Below are 11,330 nucleotides of genomic sequence, written 5' to 3'. Positions count from 1 at the left end.
CAGTCTTCAGCACACAGTCCCTCTCCCTCTCTGGATTTAAAGTCCCCAGCTGCTCCATCTCCCATTATCTTTTAATTCTATTTTTCCCATGGTCTTTTTGAAGCCCTCTCTCTTGTTCACTGTTCTAGCACTTCAACAGTACGGATTATCTGATTTAGAAAATTAATACTGGCCTTTTGAAGTTATAGTATATTATAAATTTTATCAGAAATCAGCACTATGTGATTAGAAATGGTCAGAAACCATAAGAACACAATAGCTCTCTACTCTAATTTATGTGCATAAGTCTGAGGCTGTTCTCATAGTGCCTGGACATGAGAACTTTCCAATTTTGTAGGTCAGAATGGTCTGCTATGAGTTTCACATGGTTCAGTCTAATAGTAACTGTTAAACATATGTTGATAGAATTAATGGATGAACAAGTGAATGGATGACTAATAGGTAGAATTCGAACTTTTTGAAAAAGACTAGATTCCCATATACCACGCCTCATTCAGAAGTGAGAATGTCTGTCTAATCTGTTTCTTTCTCTTGAATCACATAATTTATGATTGTTGCCTATCCAGTTAAGTTATGAACAAAACTAACAAGAGGCCAGGGCACCTCATACTATGTTGTCCAAACAAAGGGAAAACCAAATTATGGAAAAGGTGACTGATATGATCTTTAACCTAAGTATCTGAAGATGCTTTTCACCTAATGACTTACCTTGGTCTTTCCAAAGCAGAATCCTAAAGGTTAGAAAAAATTGACAGGATTTAATGGGGTAGGGGTAGGTCCCTAAATGGGATAATACAGAAACTAAGTTCCAGAGATCTTTTCATAGTAGCTCTCTATAGAAATGTTAGGGAGCTCAATAATAACTTTAGGTTTTAGGCCATAGACCTTAGACCTAACGTGCCCCTTGTTATGTCAAGATCACATCTCAAGGCCTCTCACTGACATAGCTCTGGGAACCTGATTTATGTATAGCACAGAACAAGAAAGAATGTCTCACGTAGGAAGCTTCTGTAAGTGTAAAAACTAGCAATCATTGAGCATATATAAAAACAGATGGCAACACTAAAAAATGCCCATCTCTGTAGTTCCTGTGGCACAGAGCTAAGGAATCCAATTCTTAAAAAGTTCCTTCAGTACCATATCATACTTGACTTTATTATCAGAAAGAAGGCAATTATCAAATTTTGTCACATTTGTTCATCTTGCTTCTGCAATGAAGTTTTTGCATTGACACTGGTCTTTTTTCTGTGGATATATACAAACAAAAAGACAGTAGCAATGAGGACTAGGAAAAGGAAATGCAAGACCCAGATAAGGATTTTCAGCTTTTTGCCATACTTAGCGGGAACACGTGGAGCTGGGCCACTGTTCAAACTGCCCCCATAACCTTCAAATTCACATGTTGGAGGGGCATAGCCATAGGCACAGTGACAGTTCTTAAAATTATTGCAAACGCCCTTTCCATGGCACTTTTCCAGGTTGCAGTCATAGTGGAGTACAGTAGTATCTAAGCAGGTTCGATTGATACAGATCTTCTGTGGACCACATGGGCTACCATCCTTCACCTCTCCCTCATCAACCCTGTTTATGTCTTCAAAAAACTCTGTACCCCAACACCATGTGCCATGCATGGGAAACTGGATAAGTGTATGATGTTTTCCAATGCGTGGTAACTTTTGTATGTTTTCACATAACAGCCTCCCACATTTTATATCTTCATTCTTGCACTTGTTAAATATTCCTTTCGAATCACTGCCACAGTTCCCAAATCTGTCCCCCTTGGTATTCATGTAATGATAGCACTTTTCCTGGGCCACCCTAGTGCCCTGTCCAAAGATTTTAACACACTGATTCTCCAGGCTTCTGCACTGGCCCTGGTAACAATAACCTTGTTCTTTGCAAGGGGTACCATCTTGCTTGTGGGTATCTGCCTGGCACCACTTGGAGGTGCCGTTACAGTACTCTGGAAGATCACATTCATCTACACTGGGACGACAGGGTGTGGTTGCTTTTAGAAATTTGCAGTTTTTGCAGCAGGATCCAAATGCACAATCTGAACCCTTCTTTAGGTGGCATGAAGGCAGACAACAGTGATCCTTTTGACAATCAAGGACACTGCCACAATCACATTCTTCTCCTTGATCCACTATCTTATTCCCACAATATGATTTTCCAAAGGAGCTCTGGAGTTCAGGTTTATTAAACAGGCAATTCCCTCTGTGTTTATGCAACAGCTGGTAGAAGTAATGGAAGCTGCAGTCGCTGAAGCCCATATCTACAGTAATGAATTCATGCATAGTACAGAGGTTCTGGCCATGGCACTTGCAGTCCACATGGTCATGCTTCATTCCCAGGTTGTGGCCAAGTTCATGAGCCATGAGTGCTGCCAAATGGAGTGTATCTTCATGAGAGAAGGCTTCAACACTGGTTGCATTTTTATCAGTGCAAATACCACTGAGAAATGCATGACCCTGGTACTTTCCAAGATTTTGGCCAATAATCATGTGAGCAACATCATGCCTTACCCTTCTCAAAAGATGCCAGTCTCTCCATTGGTTAAAATTTTGAAGGGTTTCCTGCAGATTCAAGGCAATTTGCACTAGGTTTCTCTCTGTCCATATCTCTAATCCAGTAAGGACTACTTTCACATTTACCTCCCTCATGTACCTATTGACCAGAGCATGAACATCCATTACCATCTGTGTCGTTTTGGTCACATTATAATTCCACATTTGGAACCGTTTATTATCAACCACAATAAACATCTCTACATACTTGGGATGTGACCACATATAGGGCATACGGAGTGAGGAGAGTTCTATTCTGCTCTGAAATTGTGAATTGGTTAAGAGTTCTTCCTGTTCATCTCCATTGACTACACAGGATACATCTGATTTTAGAGATACTCTATAAACCATATGCTCAAATTTATTTGAGGTATTTATAGGCTTGATACCAAAAACAGTGCCTTGTAAAGTCAATATTCCCCTTAGCCCTGAGCAAGTACTGATAGTAACAAGAGAACCTGTGTCACCTTCTGAGTACCCATCATAGTAGCAGTCATCCTGTATAAAAGGCATATCCAATCTTAGTTTTCCATTTTGATGTGTATAGACAGGAAAGTTCTTGACAAATAGTCCTCTCTTCTGCTTCAAGTTAATAACATGCCGTTTTCCTCTTATCAAAAGGACATAAGATACTTTTTCTGCTTTTTCTTCCACTCCTCTGAACATCATCAGGTTCCTAGGGATTACTATTTCATAATAAAGAGATTCCTGCTTACAATGCATCCCTTGAAAAATTGACCCTATCAGCAACATGATGACATGCAGCTTGAAAGAGGAAGAGCCCATTTTTAGATGTCCCATCTGATGACTTCTAGATGAAAAATCATTCCAAACCTTATCCATGACTACTTGATTTTATAGAAGGGACAGGAGAGAGGCAAAGTACCTAACTGAAGATTTTTTTGTCATGGCCCAAGTAAAACATAGCTATTGACCTCTGTATCTCCCAATGTTTTTTCTTGGGACCCAAATCTTTGTCTTTGGCACAGTTGTTTGGACAAAGCTCAAAGCTATACTGCTTGCTAGAAGGCTATCTGCTCCCATCCCTGAGGCAGGTGATGACACCTGCCTTTTGATTATGTTTCTTCCTACCCTTGTTGTGCTTTCTTCCTTAAGACCTTACTCCACAACTTTCGAGTCAAATAACAGTTTCAGTTCTCCTTAGCTGACCTGCTGTTGTCTTCATAGTGGAGTACACCAAAGAAAGGACGGTTGCAGAAATCAAGCTAGCCCTCTGACCCCAAATCAGGCCCTGAAAAAAGAAAAACAAAAAACATATCCCTCTTCCTTCAGTCCCAGTCCCCATGGAACACCCTTCCCCCACCACTCCTGGTATCCGTTATTCTTATAAGTCGTTGAAACTAAAAGTTCCAAAGTAGAGGTTTGTGGATCCCTTGGTAGGTCCCAGGGCTGCTGCCCAATTCCTTTTACACCATTCCCTGCTCTGTACCATACAGCCCATTTCAAACCACAAACCTTTTATGCTTTTAAAAAAGTTTGGGGCTACCGACTTTCACTTAACCAGTCACTTTGTTGTCCCAAGATCCTTCTCTGGGTGATTACTCACCTTATTTAAAGTGATGAATCTTGAGCTTTGCTATAAAATTCCCTTTGTGTCTGAAGCACAGGCATATCCCTATCCTATATGATGGGTGATATTTGCTCATTAGGGCAAGAGGCAGCAGTTAGGAGATCCCAAATATGAAAAGCTAAGGATTAACTTTAAAAAGGAGGAGCAATTCCCAAAAGTATCAGTAGGCCTTTCCTGTAACACATGTGTAGAAAGCAACACAAGGAAAACAAATTTGGTCCTTAGTATCTAAGGAGCCAAGTTCCAGAGTTAGAGAATAAATACCTCCCAGACATATTCATATCTGTTTTTGTTAAGTGCCATCAAGTCAGTTCCTGTTCGTGGAGAGCCTATATAGGGTTTCCCAGACTGTAAATCTTTTACAGGAGCAGAAAGCCTTTCTCGAAGAGTGGCTGGTGGGCTCAAACCTCCAACCTTGTGGTTATCAGTCTGATGTTTATACTACAGAGCCAGCATACTCCATACTTAGACCTGCTGTTGTTGTTTTTAAGTGCCATTGAGTCAGTTCCAACTCATAGCGACCCAAGGAGAAGCTGGTGAGCTTGAACCACCAACCTTGCAGTCCAAACGGTTTTGCAGTCTGGTGCATTAACCCACAGTGCCACACCAGGACTCCACTATTGATGAGGTCAACGTAGAACCTATACAGTCTACCAAAATATAAGCTCAAACTATACATCCTTGATGATGCATTGTAATTTATTTGGTTATTCCTAGAGAAAAATGCTCCCCATAGAAGAATACATATATACCCTGGTGTGGTGCTGTAGGATACACACTGGACTGATAACCACAAGGTCAGCAGTTCAAACCTATTAGCTGCTCCTTTGAAACCCTGTATAGGGTCATTGTGAGTCAGAATCAACTTGACTGCATTTAATAACAATCTAGCAATCAATTTTGTGAATTGGGGAAGTATAACCTTTTTTATACAAAATAGTTTTAATTAATAGACTATCTATTAGAGTAGTTATAGATTTACAGGAAAATTGAGCAGAAAGTACAAAGTACTCTGTATTTTTCCTACACAACCCCCCTCACAGTTTCTCCTATTATTTACATTTTGTGTTAATATAGTCCATTATTTAAAAATGATAAACCAATATTGATACATAATTACATAAAGTCCATAATTTACATTAAGATTTCACTTTATGTTGTGTCATACAATGGATTTTGACAAGTACATTATATTTTATAGTCACCAGTATACAGTAAATTGAAAGCCAGAAACTGTGTAAGGGGGAAACCTGTCAGGAAGGAAAGCTCACATATTTCCCACTAGAACAAGCAGTAGAAAGTAGTAAGACTTCCTATAATAGGTAGTCCAGGTGAGTTCAGGTTCTCACAGGTTTCACTGTTATATCATACAAGTTTCGTTTCCTTTAAAATGTCTTTTGCTCAACTTCTTTGCCCCTTCCTTCCTCCTTCAACTCCTGTCAACTACTGTTTCTGTAGTTTTTCCTATTCCAGAAGATCATTAAATTGGAACTATACACTTGGTAACCTTTTTTCTTATACTTAACATTGTGTATTTAAATTTACTATTTATGAGCATAGGCTGTTTCTCCATTTATTTAGGTCTTCTTTGATTTTCTTTCATTGGAATTTTGTAGTTTTCTTCATATAGATCCTCTAAATACTTTGTTACATATTTATGACAGCAGTTTTTTGTTTATTGTTTCAGTTTATCGCTAAGTGTTTCATTTTTTTTAAGCTAATACAATTGATACTGTGCTTCTAATTTCAAATTTCATTTGTTTGTTGCTGCTATAAAGGGAAGCAAGCAGTTGATTTTTTAAAATCTTTGATATGGAAAGTTTTTTTGAACTTACTGATGTGAATTGGGTGAAGGTTTACAGAGCAAATCAGTTTCCCAGTCAACAAATCATACATATTTTGTTTCACCTTATGCTTTACAATCCCTACAATGTAACATAATTTATCCCACTTTCTCCTTGTGTTTCCTGTTTCTACTCCTCCTTCTTCCTAACCCTTCTGAACATTGTCCTTGGATAAATGCTTCCCTTTTGATCTCAAATGGTTGAATAATACAACGTGTGTATACCTCACTAGTATTATTGTTCCCCTTATAGACCTGTCTATTGTCTGTCGTGGTGTGGCACTGTAGGGTAAGAACTGGCCTCCTAATCACAAGGCCAGTGGTTAAAACCCACCAACCTCTCCTCAGAAACTTTCTACAGGTTCTCTGAGTCAGAACTGATTCGACAGCACTTAACAACAACAATTATTTGTCTGAAAATTGAGGCATCAGGGTGAGTTCATTTTCAGATCTGAAAGGTGACTAAGGGCCATAGTATTAGCCTTCTACTAGTCTCTATCTGACTAATAAATTAGCCTGCTCTTTGTGTGTGTGTGTGTGTGTGTGTGTGTGTGCATTGAGTGATTAGGTTATGTGGGGGAACATCAGTTTTGCACTCATCATTTCACTGCAATGATTACAATGTCCTCTGTTCATTATCATTCAACAGTATTTGCTTCTATTCCCCATTTGTTTTAGAGTGTGGGATGTACACAAAAACACTCAGGAATACATAATCATTTAAACAACCACACTCTGCAAACCTGACCCCTAGCCACCAGCACCTGGCTGCCAGCATACAGCCTTTCTCTTTCCATGGGTCTAGAGTCCTCAGCTGCTCTCTCTCTCCATGCCCTCATCTCTGCCTCCATCTCTGGTGTTGCTGCCTCTCTGGATAGGGTCCCATATTCTGCTTGTGCTCTTCTTTGATGATCCTAGGGTCCTCTGTTCCTGGACTATAAGATTAACTACTCCCTCTTTTTGTAACAGAACTTCTACCTTTACAGTTATGACAGTCTCAATTAGTCATGATAATAATTACTCACTGTTGAATCGTAAGACTATTATCTCCATCTCCTTTTACCTGACCTATCTAGACAAGATGAAAACTATTCAGTGGGGGTTCTACCTTCCCCCACATACTCTTAAATTAAACTCCCTCTTGAAAACTTGTAAGCCAGTCACCCCGTGTCTGTATAGTCCCTCTCATTTTGGGTAGCCAATGTCTAAGTTGCCTGTCGCTGTCAACCCTGTATACAGAGGGGATAAGATTGATTTTGGATGTGATGACTCCTTCCCTCTCAGTTGGTACCCTGAGCCACTAAATACGTAAGTATAGGTCAAGTTCATCAAATTGTAGTCATTTACACTTGTTTCCTTTATAAAAAAAAAAATTTTTTTTTTTTTCTTTTGTCTTCCTCTGGTCAAGTTCTCATCAAACCATTGAAGCCAGCTAGGTCGGATGGGTACTGTCTACAAGTTTGAGCGTTCTTGTGCGTCTCCCCTCACTTCACATCAGCAGGGTGCTTCACTCTCAACTCCAGCCCTCTGTGGCTATGTCCCTGTCCATGGGCTCAGGAGTCCCCAGGTCTCACCACACTTCGGACCAACCAGCCTCTCCTCCTCTCTGTTTCATTTCCAGGTAGACAGGAGTCTATGGAACTTGGTCAAACTCTGCCCAATTCTTCATTGCTGCCTTTCCCCCTCTTCCACTCACCAGGAGACCATTGTGGTCGCCAGCAAGCTTACATGCCTGGTCCTGTGTGTTCCTTTTGCGTTTCAGTCTTGGAGGGGGATTTGTCTTGAAGGGACTTGATGGTTCCCCAGAGAACAACTTGCTTGTTCTTGTAGCCAATCAGATTGCCATTTTTGTTTTTTATTTTTCCTGCTGGTCTTTCTTTCAAGAAGTATCTTCTGTTCCCCTAACTATTCCAGGCTGGTCTGCTTGTCCTTTCAAGTAGGAATGTCCCACCTCGGAGGGTTCTGGATGAGGCCCAGGATAGGCCTTATAGACGACAAATAGCCTGGTCTCTCTCTCTCTCTTTTTTTTTTTTTATGATTTTGAGTTTTCTACATTTTTCTCCAGCTCTGTTCAGGACTTTCTAATGTGATCCTTTTCAGAGCTGTTGGTAATTCATCTGGTCTCAGGGCTGTGGAGATTGATGTTCATATAGGCCATTAGTCCACTGAACTAATTTTTTCTATGTGTCTTCAATGTTCATTATTCCTCTTTCTTCCAGACAGAGAAAGACCAATAACTGCACCTTAGATGACCTCTTACAGGCTAGACACTACTCACCAAAGTAGGATGTTAAACAGTGTCTTTATGAATTGTACTATACCAGTTGACCATGGTATCCCCTAAAACCATGGTCCTAGCCCCTTCAGAGTCTTTGGTTATGCCTAAGAATTTTTAATAATGTCCCTTCTATTCTTCACCATATTCATGTGCAATATGCAGGTGATACAACCTTGCTTGCTGAAAGTGAAGAGGACTTAAATACTTACTGATGAAGATCAAAGACCACAGCCTTCGGTATGGATTGCATCTCAATGTAAAGAAAACAAAATTCCTCATCACTGGACCAGTAATCAACATTCTTATCAATGGAGAAACGATTGAAGTTGTCAAGGACTTCATTCTTCTTGGATCAACTATCAACACTCACGGAAGCAGCAGTCAAGAGATCAGACGACATATTGCATTAGGCAAATCTACTGCACAAGACCTTTTTAAAGTATTGAAGAGCAAAGATGTCAGCTTGAGGATTGTTGTTGTTGTTACATGCCATCGAGTTGGCACAATGTCCGATCCTGGTCCAACCTCACTGCTGTTGCCACACTTGAGTCCATCGATGCTGCGACCTAGCCAATCCATCTCATTGGGGGTCTTCCTCTTTTTCTCTGACTCTCCATCTTACCAAACATGATATCCTTCTCCAGCGACTGTTTCCTCCTGACAATATGTCCAAAGTATGAGAGACGAAGTTTGGCCCTCTTGGCCTCTAAGGAGCACTCTGGCTGCACTTCTTCCAAAACAGATTTATTGGTTCTTTTGGCAGCCCATGGCACTTTTAGTATTCTCCTCTGACATCATAATTCGAAGGCATCAATTCTTCTACGGACTTCCTTATTCACTGTCCAGCTTTTGCATGCATATGAGGTTATTGAAAATACCATGGCTTGGGTCAGGTGCACCTTAGTCCTCAAGCTGACATCTTTGCTCTTCAACACTTTAAAAAGTTCTTATGCAGTAGATTTGCCTAATGCAATATGTCGTCTGATCTCTTGACTGCTGCTTTCATGAGTGTTGATAGTTGATCCAGGAAGAATGAAGTTCTTGACAACTTCAATCTTTTCTCCGTTAATAAGAATGTTGTTTATTGGTCCAGTGGTGAGAATTTTTGTTTTCTTGACATTGAGAAGTAATCCATACCAAAGGCTGTGCTCTTGTAAGGTGGAGGGTCAGAGAAAAAGAGGAAGACCCCCAGCGAGATGGTTTGGCAAAGTGGCAGCATCAAAATGGGCTCAAGCATGGCAACAGTTGTGAGGTTGGCCCAGGATCAGGCAGTGTTTTGTTCCATTGTGCATAGGGTCACTGTGAATCTGTACTTACTTGAAGGCACCTAACAACAACAATATTCATGGATACTTTTGCAGGAAAGATAAATACCCATGTGCAGATCTCCTCTGTCAACCCCATGTAGATTTATGGGTGTGCTCCCACTCTCCCTGCCACACACCCATTGAGTCTGTGTGTCTATCCATGCATCTACTTGTAGACCACAATTGTTACAGGATTGTTTATTTAACAGTATTCACCTCTGTTGGATTTAACTCTTGCACTCTTCCCAGTGTCTTCCTCTGCCGCCATCATCATTATTATTTTTTTTTTTTGCCAACTTCCCTTTTTTTGTAAATTGTCTTCCTCTTCACCCAAGTTAACATATTTACCCTCTAGCAAGTAACTTACCCTGCCTTTCCCTTCCACCCTTGCTAACTATTAAAAAATGTTTCTTTTAGTGAAAACCTTTTCTTGACTTTTTAAAATACTGATTTCCTGTGATATTTGTCCTTTTGTGATTGACCAGTTTTACTCATCATAATGTCCTCCAGGTTATCGGGTGTTTTACAGATCTGTTGTTATTCTTTAATGTTCTGTAGTAGTCCCTTGTGTGTGAATGTACCATAATATACTTATCCATTCTTCCATTGATGCACACTTAGGACGTTTTCATCTTTGTGCTATTGTGAATAGTGTTGCAATAACATTACTATGCAAATATCTATTCATGTTGTGTTTGTTATTTCTCTTGTATATATACCAAATAAAAGGAGCTCTAGTAGTGTAGTGGTTACGAGTTGGGCTGCTAACCTCAAGGTCAGCAGTTCGAAACTACTAGCCGTTCCATGAGAAAAAGATGAGGCTTTCTGTTCCCATTTTACGGGGAAAAGATTTGCAGCCTCCGAAATCCAATGCAGGGTTGCTATGAGTGAGAACAGACTCCATGGCACATTACTACCACCACCATACACCACATAGAGGAATTGCTTTACAACTTTTTGATGAAAAATCATATCGTTTTCAAAAGTATTTCTACCATTTTACAGTCCCAGTAGCAGTAGATGAGAGTTTCAGTTTCTCCAGCATTTGTTTTTTCTATTTTTGAACATTACTAGTAATGCTGGATAAGATGATATTGTTTTGATTTGTATCTTTGTGATGACTAGTGATTGCAAGCACTTTTTCATATGTTTTTTGGTTGCCTGAAATGTCTACTCTTGTCCTCTGCCCATTTCTTACTTGAGTTATTTGTCTTTTTTTTGTTGAGGTATTGTTGTTGTTGTTGTTGTTAAGTGCCATCGAGTCGGGAGGTATTGTAGTTTTCTATAAATTTTAGAGACTGGTCTTTTCTTTGATATGTCATTGCCAAACAATTCTTCCCAGTCTGTGGGTTCTCTTTTTACATTTTGGTGAACTCTTTTGATGTACATTTGTTGTTGTTTTTAAGTGCTGTGGAGTCCATTCTGACTCATATCAACCCTGCATAGGGTTTCCGAGGAGCAGCTGGTAAGTTTGAACCACTGACCTTGCAGTTCAGACTGACTTTGTGGTCCAGTGCTTATCGTACAGTGCCACACCAGGACTAGGTATCTAATTTTTAGGAGGTCCCCGTTATCTAGTTTGTCTTCTGCTGTTTATGTGTTTTGGGTTATGTTTGATAGTGTATTTATGCTATAAATCAGCATCACTAAGTTTGTCCCTATTTTTTCATTGATGATCTTTATAATTCTTGGCTTTATATTTAGGTCTTTGATCCTTCTTGTGTTCATTTTGTATATGATGTGA

The 11,330-nt window shown here is 39.8% G+C and overlaps 1 protein-coding gene across 1 annotated transcript; it reads right to left on the bottom strand.

The window, feature by feature from the left end:
• Window positions 1-1,187: 1,187 nt before the first annotated feature.
• LOC102833319 (disintegrin and metalloproteinase domain-containing protein 1a-like) lies at window positions 1,188-3,290 on the bottom strand. Its single transcript, XM_006870506.1, has one exon. It carries the CDS (start codon window positions 3,288-3,290, stop codon window positions 1,188-1,190), a length of 2,103 nt encoding a protein of 700 aa, XP_006870568.1.
• Between the last annotated feature and the right edge of the window lie 8,040 nt (window positions 3,291-11,330).

Source organism: Chrysochloris asiatica, unplaced genomic scaffold (assembly GCF_000296735.1).
Source record: "Chrysochloris asiatica unplaced genomic scaffold, ChrAsi1.0 scaffold00142, whole genome shotgun sequence".
Taxonomy (NCBI): Eukaryota; Metazoa; Chordata; class Mammalia; order Afrosoricida; family Chrysochloridae; genus Chrysochloris; species Chrysochloris asiatica.
Note: the sequence above shows the minus strand (reverse complement) of the source record. Positions and strands in the feature narration are given on the sequence as shown.